The 18,932-nt window shown below is 40.9% G+C and overlaps 1 protein-coding gene and 1 pseudogene across 2 annotated transcripts in view; both read left to right on the top strand.

The window, feature by feature from the left end:
- Positions 1-18,932, top strand: part of ABCC2 (ATP binding cassette subfamily C member 2) — a 63,677-nt gene that overhangs the window by 5,221 nt on the left and 39,524 nt on the right. The window contains exons 3-9 of one of the 2 annotated variants that reach the window (XM_041743112.1): positions 10,453-10,578; positions 12,286-12,420; positions 12,636-12,743; positions 13,213-13,268; positions 14,851-15,085; positions 16,955-17,118; positions 17,869-18,046. In XM_041743112.1, the coding sequence (XP_041599046.1) occupies positions 10,453-10,578; positions 12,286-12,420; positions 12,636-12,743; positions 13,213-13,268; positions 14,851-15,085; positions 16,955-17,118; positions 17,869-18,046 (1,002 nt within the window). Of the gene's footprint in view, positions 1-10,452; positions 10,579-12,285; positions 12,421-12,635; positions 12,744-13,212; positions 13,269-14,850; positions 15,086-16,954; positions 17,119-17,868; positions 18,047-18,932 lie in introns of those variants that run through there. The other variant, XM_041743113.1, reaches the window with a different exon arrangement.
- Positions 10,596-12,274, top strand: LOC121484216 (annotated as a pseudogene).

Below are 18,932 nucleotides of genomic sequence, written 5' to 3'. Positions count from 1 at the left end.
TTGTATGTTCTATTCTATTCTATAACATTTTGTATACACATTTTGTCTAGCTTTTACAAATGCAAATCTCTATAGAGAAAAAGAAAATCAATGTATTGGTTTTTTTTTCTGTAGCTAATAATCCACTCATCCTCATTCATAGTCTCAGGAGCTCCATTAATAATTTGTACATTATTTTTTATTCACTAACCTGAGAGTAACAAGCACAAATTAGTTGTCTGTTAAAAATTTCAAAATAATTGGTCTCTCTGAAACAGTATTGGTCTCTCTGAAACAGTATTGCTGTCTCTGAAACAGTCTGAAATAAAACTCTTCACACAGTAAAGCTTTACTTCTTCTATGAGAACTTTCTTCTTGGCTCATTCCTCAACTTGATTTTACTTCCTCTTCTACCTGCTTTTGGGCTGTTTCTCTCTGACTTTCCTGAACTAAAATTATCTGAACTAAGGTGACCAAGGTGAGAGATTCTACAAGTTTGTTTGTTTAAAGGTGCATCCTTACTGAAAGGAGCTGATGTACAGTAAAATTGAATTACAATTTGAATTACAATTGAATTACAATTCAATTCAAAAATTGAATTACAAAATGAATGAATGAGTGAATGAATGAGCTCATATTCAATCCCAGAGAAATGAAGGAGGAATTTGATTCTGGAGACTGTGGAAGTGCTGAGGTCAGAGCAAGATGTGCAGCAAAAATAGACTTGGTGTTGAGCAGTGAAACACGAAACCATCTTTAAGTGATTGCAAAATATAATATAGAAAATTGCCAGGTTTGTTCTAAAAAGCTTCAGAAAGCAGGATCAAGATTAAATGGATGGAGGTTATTCCAGGGAAACTCACTTTGGCTAAATATATTGAAGGATTTCTAATAATGTTAACTTTCTGAAAATAGAATAGACTGCTGGGGTCATATTCCCTGAAAATATTGATGCTGAAGTTAGACACTTATCTGTTAGGAAAGTGATAGAAATAGACACTCCATAATGGATAGAAGATTCAACTGAGTGCCTATCATTTGTAAAGCTCTGGGAAAAAGAGGACCTTGCAGAGATGGAGAGTTATTAAATATGGCCAAACCACTCTCCTTTCTTTTTTAATATCAACGAGATTATGTTTCTCTAAGAAGTTTAGTAAATTCCATGTCCACTTGAAGCTCCTCCAATAAACCAGCAATCAAGGACAAAGGCTATTATTTAAGGACTTGGTAATCATTAAACAACATATATTTCCCTGATCCTATTTAATAAAAGTGTGTGCATTTTTATTATGCATTCTGATTCTGTGTGCATTCTAATTATGAAACTAATGCACGGGTATTATAGAAAGTTTGGAAACTCTAGGGAAATAGGAAACAAATCCATTGATCATTGTTATCACTCTGATGTACTCCTATTAACATTTTGGTATGCTTCCCGTCACTTTCTTAAAAAAAAAAAAAAAACTGAACAAAGAAACACAAAATGAAAAGTAAAAGTCTCTTTCTAACCCTTCTACTTCCCAGTACCACTCTCCAGACACCTTCATTTAAAATTATTTTGATGGTTATCTCACTTCTGCAAATAATATGTTCATACCTATATTTCTCAAACTATCACCTTCAAAAAGATGTTTTTCTGTCCTCTGTGAAAAACAAGAAATTCAGTTCATTGGCCCAACCTTCAGCTTCCTTTTCTTCTCTTTCTCTCAATCTTTTAATTTTATATGGTTGTTTTCAGTTCTTCTGTTGGTTACCCTTATTCCTAAAAATTATCTGCCATAGATTTTAGGCTCTACATCTTGATGCCCCTTTGTGTAAAATGAGAGATTAAGGGCCCCCACATTTCTTGGATCTTTTTTATTTTTTTTTTTTTTTTTTTTTTTTTTTTTTAAAAGGCGTTTTTTTTTTTTTTTTTTTAATTTTTTATTTATTTATGATAGTCACAGAGAGAGAGAGAGAGGCAGAGACACAGGCGGAGGGAGAAGCAGGCTCCATGCACCGGGAGCCTGATGTGGGATTCGATCCCGGGTCTCCAGGATCGCGCCCTGGGCCAAAGGCAGGCGCCAAACCGCTGCGCCACCCAGGGATCCTCTTGGATCTTTTTTAGAGAGAGCAACAGTAAATAAAGTCTCAAAGTCCTTGCTTTCTGAAAATGTTCATCTAGATATGGAATGCTAACTTCAAAAACAACTTTTTTAATTCTGAGGATGTTGCTATAGTGCTCCCCAACATCCTGTGCTACTGAGTTATCTTAGTAAAGGTTTTATCCTCTTTATTCCTGATGTCCTGAAATTTCATGAGAGTCTGTTTACATGGGTCTTTTCTCATTCAATGCGTTGGACACTTTCAACTTAAAGACTCATGTCTTTCTTATCTCTGAGAAATTTTCATATTTACTCCTTTTACTTCCTTTCCTCCAATTTTGAAATTCCATCTCTTCAGAACTTCTTTTAGGTGGATTTTGGACACTGAATTGATTTTCATTCTCAACTTCTCTCTTTCTTTTAAATTTCTTTTTGCCTATGTCTGAGATAATCCCCAATTTTTTTCTTTTAGTCATCCTAAAGAGCCTTTATTTTGACAATCATGGGTTTGATTTCTAAGAATTATTCTTAATTTCTGAATATACATTTTTAAAATTAATATCAACCTACTAATGGTTGCAATGTCTTCTCAAATCTCTCTTAGGACATTAATTTTAAAATAATTTAAAAGTATCTTCTCTTCATTTAATAACTTGTTTGTTTTATCCCAGAATCAGTTGTTCTCTTTAATTATCTTGGCTATCTTCTTCACTAGTGTTGGTTTTTCTCAATTTTCTTGTTACTTGTGTTCTTTTTGCATTTCTGAGCAAAGGACTAAGTTAATGAATATATGTGGCTGGAGAAGACACCTTTGCCCTTATGTAAGTCAACTCCTCCAGCTGGCCTCTTCTTGAGGAGAGGACTGCCTCTGAGCTCCGAGTCGTGGACAACTGTGTGGGCCTACTGTCTTCTCCCAAGATCAGTAGCCCATGCTATACTTCATACCGAATGAAGACTAGTTTACTCTGGGGCACCAAGACACACACCATCTTCTTATTCTTCCTCAGGAAAGGCATTCAGTTTCTTTAGAGACTACTTCTGTTTTAGCCTGATTGGGGGTGGTGGTGGCAAATAGAGTTGTCAGTGGGTTTGTGTTGATGGGTTGGAAGTGGGGGACACAAAGAAGTGACCGCCATAACTGTACCAGTTCTATACACAGAACTTCAATTAAGACTCTTGATTTCTGTCCTTTTTCCCAGTCTTACTCTCAGTTGGGGCTGACTACAAAAAAAATAGATTTATATTAAAGATCTTACCTGCAAGTCCCACCTGTTAACCTAAACAATAAGGAATTTATTATCTTACATAACAAGAAGACCAGAGGTGGTGCAGTTCCAGGACTTATAATTTTAGAAGCTCAACAACCTCAGCAGATAGCTGATTATTTTCATCTTCCTTCTGATCAGCTCAGCCTGTCAAGCCAGTTATCAAGTTAGCACATGATTGTGGGTTGGCTGCAGCAGCTCCAGTTATCACACTCTCAAGTCAGTGAGAGGCAGATAAAGAGATCAGATGCTCCAAGGTATTACCTACAAAATAGCCCTATTGACACATAGTCTGCATACCATAAAACACACCTGTTTAAAGTGTACATTTCAGTGGTCTTTAGTAGACTCATAGAAATGTGTGACCATCACCTCTAATTCTGGAATAGCTTCCTTACTCCAAAAAGAAACCCAGTACCTATTAAGCAGTAACAACCCATTCCCTTCCTCTTTCAACCTTCTCTCCCAACCCCTAGCAACTACTAATCTACTTTCTGTCTATGGGTTTGCCTATTCAGAACATTTCATATAATGGGATTATACACTATGTACGCTTCAGCACCTGACTTATTTAACGTAGCAAAATGTTTTCAAGTTTTCCTCATTTTAAAAAAAGATTTTTATTTATTTGGATGAGGGAACAAGCAGAGGCAGGGCAGAGGGAGAGGGAGAAAGAGACTCCCTGCTGAGCAAGGAGTCTGATGCTGGCCTAGATCTCAAAACTGTGAGATCATGACCTGAGCCAAAGGCAGACACTTAATCAACTAGTCCCCTGGGTACCCTGTCTTCAAGTTCTATACATGTTATAGCATGAATCAGTACTTCACTTCTTTTTTATTATCACTATTGTAAAATACACAAAACATGAAATTTACCATTTTAACCAATTTAAAGTATAGGATGCAGTAGCATTAAATACATTCACAATGTTGTGCAACTGTCACCACCATCTAGTTCTAGGACTTCCCATCATCCCACTTTATATTCATTAAACAGTCACTCCCCATATCTTCCTCCCCATGTCCCCTGGAAACTCCAAATCTGCTTTCTGTCTCTACTTATGCTAAGTCTGAGTATTTTATATATAAATGCAGTCATACAATAGGAAGCCTTTTCTGTCTGGCTTCTTTCATTAGCATTATGTATTCAAGGTTCATCCAATGTGATAATATATATCAACTTTTCATTCTTTTTTATTGCTAAATAACACATCATTGTATATTTAACACAATATATTGTGTGTATTTGGGTTGAGTGTAGATTTTCATTTTTCTTATATACCAATGGGTAGAATTGTTAAGTCACATGGTAGCTCTATGTTTGCTATTTTGAGGGACTCACAAAATGTTTTCCAAAGTGGCTATCCCCTTTAACATTCCCACCAGCAGTGTCTGAGGGCTCTAATACTCATCCTCACCAATACTTGTTATTGTTCATCTTTTCAGTTATAGCTATCCTAGGAGGTGTGAAGTGGTCTCTTACTATGGTTTTGATTAATGACATTGAGCATCTTCTCATATGCATTTTCACCGTTCGTGTACCTTCTTAGGAAAAACACTATAAGTAAACTCTTTGCCTATTTTTTGAGTTACTTGTGGTTTTTTATTGTTGACTTGTAAAGAATTCTTTATATACTCTGGATCTATGTATTACTTTGATCAGTGAGGAAAGCCTTTTCCAGAGTCCCCCAAAACCAGTCCCCATAAGCTGTCCCCCAGTTTTCTTTGGCCAGAATTGTGTTGCATGCCCATGGCCAAAGCATTTACAGGCCAGGAGAATGGAACCATCATGATTGGTTTTAATCCACCTCATGGGGTTGGAGATGGGTCCAGCTCCCACCTGAGCATATGGCTGAGCTGAGTAGGGTAGATAATTTACAAAAGAGGAGAGGGGTTCTGTTAGCAAGAAGAGACTGGCTTTGAATAGGCAACTCTACCTATCAGGGTCACAACAGGAAACAGCTGAGGCCAAATAGGATAATGTGAGAAGGTTGTATTTACAAGGGGATCTGGCTCAGCAGCCAACTGTTACCACTCTAGTCTTGAAGGGACGAGGTTGGAAGGTGAGTCTGGGACAGACGGGTGATAACAAACACAGCAACCAGTAATGTCTATTTCAGGTTCCCCTTTCCCTGATGCCTTTCCTTCTGGGTTTTGGGCCATGGTTTTCTCTACTCTTTTTCCCTGTCACTATTGACATGCTTACTCTTTGTCTTCTAAAACTTTCCCAGTCTACTGAGCTTGCCCTTCTCTGTTCATATTCTCAGTGCTATTATGGATTTATTACTTGGGTACCTCTTTACCAGCAGTTCAATGAGGTGGAGAGGGATGGGAGATAAACAAGTATACTAAATCTGGTATCTTGAACTGGAAACTGGTGCCTTTTTCTATGCATATTTTACTTTTTTAAGATTTTATTTATTTATTCATGATAGACATAGAAAGAGAGAGAGGCAGAGACACAGGCAGAGGGAGAAGCAGGCTCTATGCCGGGAGCCTGATGCAGGATTCGATCGCAGGACTCCAGGGTCGCGCCCTGGGCCAAAGGCAGGCGCTAAACCGCTGAGCCACCCAGGGGTCCCTTTTATGCATATTTTTAAAACATAATTAAACTCTTTGCATATACAATTTTGCAGCCTATGCTTTTCACTTAAGATGATATAAAAAAGGACGTCTGGGTGGCTCAGTGGTAAAGGGGCTGTGCCAGGGGAGAGCCCGTTGTTGGTGGGGGAAAGCCCAGGTTGGCCAGCTATCTACACATGGGGGGCTTTGGCCAGGTTTTTGAGCAACTTGGACCAGTGTGTAAGTACGGGGTTGCCCAAGCAACCTAGGGAGTGTTAACTATCCTATCCTCAGTGGTGAGGAAAATGCCTCAGGGAGTGCCAGCTATCCTATTTGCAAAGGTGGGGACAAGGAAGTGGAGAAAGTGAATGAGCTATCCCCATGGTAGCTTGGCCATTGATCTGTGCCTTACAATAGGCCGTGGAATGGGAATTCCAAATGAGAGAATTGGAACAGACCAGAGAAGCATTGGCTTTGGAAAAAGGTGAATGAGCCACATGTGCCTCAAATACAGACATTATGTCTGGAAGAATTCAGAGTAAGAAGGAACGTTTAGAAATTAAGATGGCAAAGGTGCATGGGCACAGATTAGCATGCACTAAAGTAAGAACTATTCTATCTTAAGAAAATTGGTCCCCTAAAACTTGGGATCTCTGGAGTAAGTTTTTACCATAAACTTTTTTTTTGAGGAGGGGGAGGGGCACAGGCAAAAAGAGGGGGAGAGAGACTCTTAAGCAGACTCCACACTCAGCACAGAGATGATATGTGGCTTGATCTCAGGACCCTGAGATCATGAGCTAAGCCAAAATCAGGAGTCTGAATGCTTAACCGACTGAGCCATCAAGGCACCCTAAGTTTTCTATAAGCTTTTTTTTTTTTTTTAAGATTTATTTATTTATTCGTGAGAGACGCACAGAGAGAGGCAGAGAAATAGGCAGGTAAGCTCCTCTCAAGGAGCCCGATGTGGGACTTGATCCTGGATCCTGGGATCACGCCCTGAGCCGAAGGCAGACGCTCAACCTCTGAGCATCCCCCCACAAGCTTTTAAATGCAAGTCTATCCATCCATTTCAGTGAGTTACTAGGTTTCATTTCCATCACTTTAAAGGGGTTTTTGTTTTTTCTGAATTGTCCATATAGTAGTCATAAAAACAAAAAACAAAAAACAAAGAAAACAATGTACTGGGGATGACCAAGAAGAAATTGCCACTAGTCAGAAAGTGACTGTGAGAGAATATTCTGTAACTAAATTAGTGGAGCTAAGGAGCCACTTTAAGCAAAAGGGCCACAGAGGGTGGCAGCTTGGGTGTTACCACTGTGGGATACTGGGAGACTAAAAGACCCCTGAGGGCACAGTATAGGACTTTAGTGTCTGTCCTTGCCCCTGTGATTAACCAACCCAATGCTATAGAAGCTGCTATGGTGGCTGACTTAAGTGAAACTAGAAGAAACTGTCATAAGGGATATCAATTATAGTTATTTATAGAAGTTTAGTAAGAATGTTTTCCTTGTAACATGACAGCATTGGAATCATTGGTTGTATTACCAAGGTCTTGAGTGCATATTTAAGAGAGATCTGCATAGACTTAGGTGTGACCAGACAGCTTGAAGGAACTAAGATTGACTCTAGGGAGCCAATGAATGACTGTTAGGGGGAAAAATCAGCCTGGTACCTTCCATATAGGGGTTCTGGGAGCCTTACCAGGTAAGTAAAGAGGTCACTTCCTGGCAGGTTCACGATGTTTTAGGGGCCTCAGGAAGAGAGGAAGTAACCCAAATCTATAGGCATTGCAAAGGAGTTAATAGCAAGTATTTGACTTGGCTCTGGGCCTTGAAAGGCTGTTAAAGGCACAATCTGAAATTCCTTGTGAGAAGTTCCAGCAGAAGCACCTGGGTGGCTTGGTCGGTTTAAACACCTAACCATTGGTTTCAGTTCGGGCCATGAGCTCATGGTTATGGAGCGAGTGCCAAGTTGAGCTCTGCACTCAGTGTGGAGTCTGCTTCAGATTCTCTCTTATTCCCTCCTGCTCTCCCTTCTATCTCTCAAACGAATACATAACATCTTAAAAAAAAAAATAGTTCCAGCAAACCAAATTTAAAAGAACTTAAATAGCCCACCACTATTCTTGCCGCACTTATGTAAATAGGCCAAATTTGTTAAAACTGGGCTTATTTTCTAAATAAGTCTTGCTGCCTTTGAGGGTGACTTTAGGAAAGAAATGTTTCAGTAACATACTTTTAGGGCTATTAGATTCTAGTTCTGATTAACTGTCCTTGGATTAATTCTGAATAATTGTCCCGGTTTGCAGTTTACCTACAAAACTAGCCTGGATTCTGAATTCTTCTCGTTTCCTAGTATAGCTGGCTAATTCTCTACCTGATTGCTTGCACACTATGCACCTGATTTTAAAACCCACCTGCAGGACCACCTCCTGAAATGACACCACTCACTGTGTAACTGAACTGACCTAAAGGATTTCGATGTGAAATGTAGAATAAGATGCTAAGAAGACCCATGAAAGTTCCAAAATAGTAGCTCTATGAAGGATGGGAGCTCAACTTACTACTAGGGAATATGTTTAATTGGACACAAGGCTGTTTCATTCTTCAAATCCTGATCTATGCTCCTTTTCAACAGGAAGAAGATAGAGTGATTATTACTCCTATCTCTCCAGAATAAGGAATGATGAAAAGCCAGGGGTGGTATTGGCTCATGGGGCTGGACAGCTACTGTGTTATTGCCAAAATAAGATTTGCCATGTCTGTTGCCCATAAAGCATTTCTTATGGGTTTTGCAGATGTTCCTTCCTGTTGTATCAGGAAATGTTTACCTGTCATGGGCTACCTCTTAACGTTGAAGTTCACAGTTGCTTCATCTGTGGGGTCTGAGGAAAGGACCTCTTTACCAGGTCTGGGGGATCATGTGTTGCTGTCTGTATAGCTGCTCTGGTATAGGAATGCAAGTCCCTCCTGCTATCTGGCTCTCGGCTCATTGTGAATGGTGTGTAAAGATTGTGCAGGCCATAAAATGTTGGGGATGGAGTGTAGCAGTGCTGACAACACTGATTCCATCTTTGGCCCTTCATTTGTTCTCCCCTCTGGACACTTTAGGTAACTAATAGAAGGCCCTTCTAGTGCACAGATGGTATCACTTTAGATAACTCTCATATGACCTCACCAACATGCCCCTCACTCTATAAAAGCTGGAGATTAAGGTCTGGATGGCTGTGGGAAATGGATGGGGGAATTTAGGGTGGAGAATAGCTGCATATGCCCTCTGTTGTCCATCTGTCCACCTACCTGATTACCGCTGTGGATAAGTTGACTGAATAAAACCATGTAAATGGTATAGAATGATTTGCTTCATTTTTCCATGTGAAAGCACCTTCACAGCCTGGAGGATACATTACTGACCCTCCTCTACCTTCTGACAGCTACATAATAGCTCATCACAGGAGGATATCATAACTTATTTTATTAACTCTTGCAACATTAATTCCTCCCAACAAACCTCTCCACCACTTCTTTGGGTTATTTTAGGTTTTATAAATACTTTAACTACTAAAATGGAGACTCTAGTTAACATTCTGTGCATAATCAGGGCACTTGGGTGGCTCAATGGTGGAGTGTCTGCCTTTGGCTCAGGTCACAATCCCCGGGTCCTGAGATTGAGTCCCGCATTGGGCTCCCTGCACAAAGCCTGCTTTTCCCTCTGCCTATTTCTCTGCCTCTCTCTCATGAACAAATTAAAAAAAAATTCTGTGTAGAAGTATTTCCTGAAATTCAGAGTTCCCTTAGAATTAGCTTCCTAGGAGTGGAATTACTATATCAAAGAATATGAGCAGTTAAGGCTTTTGAAACCTATAAAAATTTTGAAAATTTTTATAGCTTAGGAAGCTTTTTGCCAATTTATATTCTCATCAAAAGTGTGTTAAAGTTCATGTCCCTGCACCCTTGCCAGCACTGAGTATAACATATTTTTCTTTTATATATAAAAATGGCGTACTATTGTTTTACTTTGCATTTCTTTCTTTTCTTTCTTTTCTTTCTTTTCTTTCTTTCTTTCTTTCTTTCTTTCTTTCTTTCTTTCTTTCTTTCTTTCAAGATAGAGCATAAGCAGGGGTGTGGGGCAGGAGGAAAGGGGAAAGGGAGACACAGAGAGAGGACCAGGACCCTGAGATCATGACTTGAATTGAAGGCAGACACTTAACCAACTGAGCCACCCAGGTGCCCACTTTGTATTTCTAGAAGTACTAACGCAACTGCTGTTTTTCATTTGTTGAGCATATTTATGAATTGTCTGTTCATGTCACTTACTTTTAAAATAGACATGTTACTGTATATAACTTTGTGAACATATTTTAAATATACTCATTCAGCATTCCTCAAAAACCTATCCTAGTATACATTGAACTTCATTCCATTGGTTAAACTACATGTATTTGTTGATGCCAGAAGCATTTGTGTCCTCTGAATCCCTTCACACCATTCGTATTTTCTATTATCAAGACCATTCTATTCTAAAGCATGATATTCTCTTAACCATGATCTTTTTCCTTCTCAGGTGCTTGTTGGGTTTCTTCTTATTCTAGCAGCCATAGAGCTGGGCCTTGTAATCACAGAAGACTCTGGAGAAGCCACAGTCCCTGCCATTAGATACACCAATCCAAGCCTTTACCTGGGCACATGGGTAAGGCCTACCCCACTCCTGCCCTGTGTATCATCTTCCTACTCATAGTTATCTAGTTAAAAGGTACTCTTTTCAAATAAAACTAAGTTTATATACCTTTTTTGAGGGTCTTGTGATGAGGCAAAGTTGTAATGTAGTAGTGGTTGTCATGAGGTTTAATCAAATTTTAGTTTTGTATATTCTTTTGAACACTAACTTCTACATCTTTCTCCCTAGTGTAATTACTAGCTTTGATGACTATAAAAGACAAGATATATATAAGACTATAAGATATATATCTTACACCCTCCTATATTTCCATCTAATATTACACATGAATGGGTGCCAGGCCAGCTGAGACAGAGACCTGCACTCTGGTGGGCCCAGGAGGTTGGCGCCGTGACCCTATTCCACTTTGGGAATGACTTCACCCTGGCCTACTTCCCCTACTTCATCACCTACAAAGACAGGGCCCTGTCTGAGTACAATGCCTTCTAGAAAGGTGCACAGGCCAGGGTCACCTACCTCTTCATGCAGCTGTGCAAGATGCTGTTCCTGACCACTTTTTTTCCTACCTGGCAAGGCAGCATTTTTGACTTTCTTGGGGTGTTATGAAGGTCAGCATGGATGCGGCAGTTCTGGTAGGCCTAAACCTTGTCAGGTCCTGGAATGTGCGCAAAGGAGAGTATAAGATCATGGTTCTGCCTTGGGCTGGGCCACCGCCAAGCTCATTATGTCCCACTGCATCCCCTCTGAGTTGGAGCCCAGGGCATTGAGTTTGACTGGAAGTACATCCAAAAGAGCCTGGAAACCAACATCGGCCTGGTTCATTACATCATCTCATATGCCCAGGTCTGGATGATAACATGCTACAACCTATACTGTACTTCTCAGCCAGCAATATTCCTACTGATGTTCTTTAACGTCCATGAGGCCTCCGTTATGGAGACCTTCATCCACCTCTGTTCCCTGGGCAGCTGGACAGCACAGCTGGCCGAGCAATGGTGACAGGCCAGGCCTGCTGGCCCTCAGCACCCTAGCTCTGTGTGTCACCATTGTCAACATGCACTCCTAGGCTTGGTGTGCCAAACATTTATACACCCTTTCCCTGCCTCCAGACTTCAGTAAAGTAAACAGTACTTGGAAAGTTAAAATAATAAATATATAAAATATAATTATACACATGAAAGTCAAGTTTATTGATGTAAAATAATTTTCTAAGTATCACTGGGTCTAGGAAACCAACATTTAGTTATATTTAAGTGAGATGTTACAAGGCAAGTTCTATTGCTTAGTTTGATATTATTAGAAAATCATATAGACAACTTGGACCTGTCCAACAGAAATTACCTCCCAGGGGGACTGCTATAGTACCTGAAATTAATTCCCTTGGGTCTTGAAAAGACTTTTCTGGCTCCCAGGGTAACTCCATTAAACGCAAAAGGTGACCTACTATGTTCTTGGCTAACTCCCCACCCAAGTGTAGTGAATAGAGATGGGGTGGGGAAGAGGGTCCCAGGGAAAATGGATATCCTAAAAGAAGAAATTAGATTGTATCAGGGAGGATGTCTACAATTTGGCATTTGTATTGTCTGCTTGGCCAGCCTTCTAAAGGAGCTTGATATAACTAATCAACCCACCATTCTTCTGTCTCTCTGGCATTTTTCTTGCCTCTTGTCCTTGGTTAGTAATGATATTTTTTGGAACTTGATGTGACTTTCTCTCTAGCTCCTGGTTTTGCTGATCCAATACAGCAGGCGATGGTGTGTACAGAAGGATTCTTGGTTCCTGTCCCTATTCTGGATTCTCTCAATACTCTGTGGTAGTTTCCAATTTCAGACTCTGATCCGGACACTCTTAAAGGTAAGGAGGAAAGAGAGAGTGACATGAGGAGGTATTGTTGAGCAACTTCTAAGAGTAAGTGACATGGAGTCAGTTGAACTCTGGGATAATTATGTTTAGGGGATTTTATGATAGGCTTTAATCACAAGCATTGACCTACCATAGGCCATTTAGACTTAATTTAGAAAAAGGCTCATTTTCTCTATTTTTTGTTTTTGTTTTTTTCTTCCCCATAGGACAGCAATTCTAACTTGGCTTACTCCTGCCTGTTCTTCATCGGCTATGCACTACAGATCCTGGTCCTGATCCTATCAGCATTTTCAGAAAAAGATGCCTCCTCAAATGTGAGACTCTAAATATGCCCACCTCATGTATTATTTAACTGGACATTGCCTTGACACATGTAACTTTGAGATGCTAAGGCCTCATGGAGTTCCTACAAGCCTGGAATATAGCCATGTAGACCATCTGTGGCTTAAAGAAACAGAAAGTGGCTAGCATAGGGAAATACTCTTTTATGAGTATGGAAATACTTTTACGCTGGCCCACCAATCCTCAGCATAGACAATTCATTCATGTACCTATGCAGAAAATTGGATTTTTACTGGTGACTTTAGGGTCTCCAGATAAACATTTGTTGTCCAATATACCTCAGTATTATGTCTACTTTTTAGCATAACATATCTAGAAAAATCAGAAATATATAAAATATAATTATACACATGAATTATACACATTCTGATTTTAGTCCCACAAAGTTCCTGTTTCAAATTTATTTACTTTTCGATTTGTGTGTGTGTGTGTGTCTTGCAGAATCCATCATTCACGGCCTCATTTCTGAGTAGCATTACGTTTAGTTGGTATGACAGGTAGGAAATGCCTGGTGTGGGCTATCCATATCCCTACCCCTCATTCTTCTGAAAATGATGTAAATCTTCACTTAATTTAATTTTTAAAAATATTTTGAGAGAGAGACAGCATGAGCAGGGGGAAGGGGCGGAGGGGGAGAAGGAGAAGCAGACTCCTCACTGAGCAGGAAGCATGATGCAAGACTCAATCCCAGGACCCCGAGATCATGACCTGAACCAAAGGGAGACACTTCAGCAACTGAACCACCCAGGCATCCCTGGAAATCTTAATTTAAAAAATGCTTCCTGGGATCCCTGGGTGGCGCAGCGGTTTGGCGCCTGCCTTTGGCCCAGGGCGCGATCCTGGAGACCCGGGATCGAATCCCACGTCGGGCTCCCGGTGCATGGAGCCTGCTTCTCCCTCTGCCTGTGTCTCTGCCCCTCTCTCTCTCTCTCAGTATGACTATCAAAAATAAATAAAATATAAATGCTTCCTGAGGCCTCCATTTCTCCTCTACTTAGAGTCCGAGAATGTTGACTTAATAGATCTATTTATTTCAGAGTGGCATGTGGAGGAGACGATGGAGGGGGATTTGCTTATGGTGGCCTGGGGGTTCCATAGAGAAAAGGAAGGATGTTAGAAAAAAAAAAGAGGCAGAACGACAAGAAAAGGGACATTTGGTGGCAGGCAGTGTGGCACGATCTGGAGGGTAAGGGATGAACTAGCTGGCCTGGGCTATTATCAAAGGATCTGCGGCCAGCATTCTTGGCCTTTGTAGTTCCATGGGCCCCTGTGCAGGCTGGTAATGTCTAGGGATGCCTTCTCAGATATAATGTTTTCAACACATAAAGAAAAAGGTACAGGGTTACAAAGGAAACCAAATATATTGAAATATGATCAGTTAAATATTTTTAAAAACTTGTGATAAAATAACACAAGTGCTTCTTTATGAATGTGTTAAATAACAAGATCTAGTGATGAGGTGAACAATGACCACAATCTCCAAGTAGCAATGAGTGTACACACACCATGAAAACACTGTGATGTCTCTCAGTGTCAAAGGAACAGGCACTCTTGTTTACAACTGTTTGGTTGCCACCATTCATGTTTTAAAGAAAAACTAACTTTCAGTGAGAAGCTTAGTGAAAATAAAGATGTAATATATTTTGTATCCATATTCTCAAATACCAGGTTGATGGGCCCTGATGTAGAGAGATAGCACAGAGGAGGCTTCTAGGGCTGCTTGGTTCCTGAAGGGCATTGTGAAGGCCCCTCAGGGAGATGCCAGAGAGGCAGCCAGTGTTTGAGGAAGTTGGAGGAGGAGGAGGTGATGCCCTTCTGGCTTTTAATTCAGTAGTGCTGCTCCTCTTCCCTTCTTGTCTGATTCTACATTCCATCATCTGTCCCATCCGTTTCCTGCCCTTCCTACAACTCTGTCAAGTTTGAAGGGCCAGGAGATGGAGTAGTGGGCCTCCTCCCATCCTCTGTCCCTCCATCTCAGAACTGCGGGTTGGGGGTGGGGGGTGGTTTTAACAGAAGCAGCAAGGGCACTGCCCCGACCCAGCCTGTAGGGTCTCAGCCTGTGGGTCACTCTGGTTCCAGCATTGTTATGAAAGGCTACAAGCAACCTCTGACACTGGAAGATGTGTGGGATGTTGATGAACAGATTACAACCAAGGCACTGGTCAGCAAGTTTGAAAAATATATGGTAGAAGAGCTGCAGAAGGCCAGAAAGACCCTCCAGAAACAGCAACAGAGGAACACCCAGGGGAAGTCTGGAGAAAGGCTGCATGACTTGAACAAGAATCAGAGTCAAAGCCAAGATATCCTTGTTCTGGTAACTTTCCCATGATGTCTGTGTGAAAGTTCTCTGTGTTTCAGGCAAGACAATATCAGTGTCCTAGTGATTCTGTCCTGACATTTTGATAGCACTTTATACATTGCAGTGCATTTTATATTATGTGTAGTATTCATAACATTAGTAATACCTTTGTGATGGGTACATTTCAGTAAAATGTGCTATTCTTTCTCCTTTTGGGCATATTTGAAATTTTCTATAATATGTCTTTAAAAATAGAAAAAACCCAACACCTTAGCATTGCCAGAATTTGCAATTTGGTGGGCTTTAGCATTAGCAGTTAATTCACTTATTTATTCACTCAAGTACCAAGTATCAATTGTCAGAGAATATTCTGGGCACTGGGTACAAGGAATAGCCTGAAGGAGTCCTCTTTATAGAGCTGGAAAATAAATAATAAGCCAATACATGTTACTCTGAGACTAACAAATGATATTAAGAATAAATAAAACATGTTCATGTTTTGCATGAAGTAACTTTAGGATGGTAGGAGAGACTTTTCAGAGGAGGTGACACTTGAGCAGAGACCCAAAGTCTGAGAAAAGTCCACCTGTGGGACCATCAGAAGGAGGTATAATCCAGACCAATGGAGCAGGAGTGTGAGGCTGAGGGGAACACGTTCAGTTTGTATGGAGAACTGCAAGAAGGTCCCGGGGCCTGGAGAAAGAGGCTGAGTAGGGGGTGAGATGAACTCAGGGCAGCAGGCAGGGCCTGTGCTGTGTAGACCCTTGTGGACCATGGTAAGGAGTCTGGGTTTAATGGAAGGTTTTGAACAGAAAAGTAATGTGATCAGATTTATATTTTAAAAATGCATCTGGGCTGCTGCCGGGAGGATAGATGGTCGAGGGGCAAGAGGAGAAGCTGGGAGGGAGCCTGGGGCAGATGGCCAGGCAAGAGATTGATCAGATGAGATCTCAGTGACAAAATTATAAGAGGAAGTCACTGGTAGAAAAACCTGGAAACTGAGGCTGAGAAACTGAATTTGGGGCTTGATGAATAGAATGAAGAGGCCAAATCACAGGAAGAGGAAGAAGCTGGTGAGTGAGCAGTAATGTCCCATGTATTAGATTCTCAGGGCTACCCCAACATGGTACCTCAAACTGCATGGCTTAAAACAAACTTACTATTTCACAGAGGAAGCCAGAAGCCCCACATAAAAGTAGCAGCAGGGCCACGCTCCTTACAAAACCCATAGGGGAGAAACTTTCCTTCCTTCTTCTACGTTCTAGTTTTGCTGTTCTTTGGTTTATGGATGCATCACTCCAATCTGTACCTCTGTCATCACACTACCATCTTCTCTCTGGGTCTGAGTCTCTTCTCTTACAAAGACACCAGTCCTACTGGAGTAGGGCCCACCCTAAGAACTTCAGCCTCACTTGATTACATCAGCAAAGGCCCCATTTCCAAATAAAGGCACATTCTGAGGTACTGGTGGTTAGAGTTACAGCATATTTTTTGAGGGAACATAATTCAACCCATAACATCCTACAACAACCACAAGCAAGAAAAAACAAAAAGTCTTAAAAATTCTCATGTTCATACCCTTCCTGGCAGGCCCCCTACTTAGAGTCTGGTCTTTGTTTTTTATTTTTTATTTATTTTTTAACATGGTATTTTTACCAGCTTAGTGGCCTGGTTTTCTCACCCAAGATAGATCAAGAGTATTGGAATGGGGAGGGAAACCAGTGACGGCAGCTGGAATGGTGCACAGTGGCAGGCAGTGAGAAGACCAAAATCTGTGCAAAGAAAGCAATGGGATTCAGAGGATTAACACTGGAGTCATGCAGTGTGAGACAAAAGTTTACACTACGTGACTGTGTAAGCACTGTTGTTTGGTTTTATACCTAGGAAGAAGTTAAAAAGAAAAAAAAGAAGTCTGAGACCACAGAAAAGTTTCCCAAGTCCTGGTTGGTCAAGAGTCTCTTCAAAACTTTCTATGTCATACTCTTGAAATCATTCCTACTGAAGCTGGTGTATGACCTTCTCACGTTCCTGAATCCTCAGCTGCTGAAGTGAGTCCTGGACCTTGGCTAGTCCTTCAGGGCCTCCTCTGCCACTCCCCTCCCTGCTTGCCCCTTGGATATGCAGGCAGGAGTTTATTAAATTCCCATTGTTTAAAATGCTCATAATATTCCTCCACCTTCCAGTGTTGAGTTCACGAAAAGCACAGGGCTGTTCTAAAGATCTAAAATACTAGGTCTTTTGGCTTCCCTCTTTCCTACATCCCTCCCCTCCTAGGAAGCCAGGTTCTTGTTAGAGACTCTTGTTAAACAGAAGTGACCTGGGAGGAGGCATGCCCAAGAGGTGGGCAGCATAATCCAACAGAGCCTTATACCTAGTGTCTATAACCCCATCTCTACAGCCACAGCCTTTGGTGGGAGGTTTAGTTTAATCATGACAAGACTTTGTAGTCTGCTGGAATCTATAGGATGAATTCTCCTTTAGGGGATGTTCGAACTCACATTGGATCCATGTCCTACTACCCCCTGGTAAGTAGGGGAAGACTGGGCCAAAGCATTGCATGCAGCACCAGGTCTAAAGAGCGTTTCTTTCATTATCCCTGCTCACAGCCATGGGTCATCATCTCTAATCTCTTGCTGCTAGCCCTCCAAGCAAAAGCAAGAGCCCTGATGCAACTGTGAAGTCTAGGTCTTCCAACAGCATTGGACAATTCTGGTCACTTTTGAAGCTGGCTGTGCATGAGGAATGTGAAGAATCCTTGGAGACCTGATGGGCTCATTTATTTGGTTTTGATTTGGCAGGTTGCTGATCTCCTTTGCAAATGACCCAGACATGTATGTGTGGACTGGGTATTTCTATTCGGTCCTCTTCTTTGTTGTGGCCCTCATCCAGTCTCTCTGCCTTCAGAGCTACTTTCAAATGTGCTTCATGTTGGGTGTAAACGTACGGACAACCATCATGGCTTCCATATACAAGAAGGTAAGTGGATTGTGTTAGACTTCACTGAAGAAAATTCCCTTAAGTGTGAGCATTTATTCCAAGACTGAGGAAAGTTTTGATAGAAATGAAAACTGATCTTAACATTCGATTCTAACTAACCAGATAATCTCCTTTAGATTTTTCTTTGAAAATTGTGAAAAGTGGATTCACGGACACAGAGCTTGTGCGTGTTCAGGGGACACGGGGGAGGATGCACTCTAGAGAAAAGCTGGCAAGCCGTTCTCTGCCTGGGATCTGCCTTTTAGCCTTGAAGGCTGGTGTACCTGTCCCTCTCTTCTTGCTCTCTTGACAAAGTGAGAACACCTTGGAAAAGAATGTAAGATTAGAATATTCAATTTGGCAGCACATATACTGATAATGGAAAGAATATAAGATGAGAAAAGAAGCTGACCAATGGCAAACTCTTAAAATCACCATTTAAAATGGATACTACTTGAAACCAGGTTCATAAGACATGGTGTATTTATCTCTGTTACAATTTTGCCATAGACTAGAATGCTCTATGGGCCAGGGCTCTACCTCCCCAGACCCAGTTGCCTAGAGACTACTTTTTCTAATCTTTAGCATCTGACCACCCCTTCTCTGCCTGACTCCTTTTTTCATTTTGTAAATACATGCTCTCTGGTTACTGAGTTCTGCAGACTTGGGAAGTTTTTCATTTCCTTATGATGATTTTGCTAACCTTCCTTCTGCTGTGTTGCATTTAACCTTTAACTTTTTCAGAGCAACTGTATTTTCCTCGTGTCCTAGATACCAAGGTGAAATCTCATTTTGTCCCTTGAAAAATAGAATCAATTCTATCTCAATAAAAAATAAATAAAAAGAAATGAAAATACAATAGTTACTGTCAGTGACTACAAGCCTG

The sequence above is a fragment of the Vulpes lagopus genome, chromosome 2 (genome assembly GCF_018345385.1).
Source record: "Vulpes lagopus strain Blue_001 chromosome 2, ASM1834538v1, whole genome shotgun sequence".
NCBI classification, from domain to species: domain Eukaryota; kingdom Metazoa; phylum Chordata; class Mammalia; order Carnivora; family Canidae; genus Vulpes; species Vulpes lagopus.
This window is presented reverse-complemented; position numbering and strand designations above follow the sequence as displayed.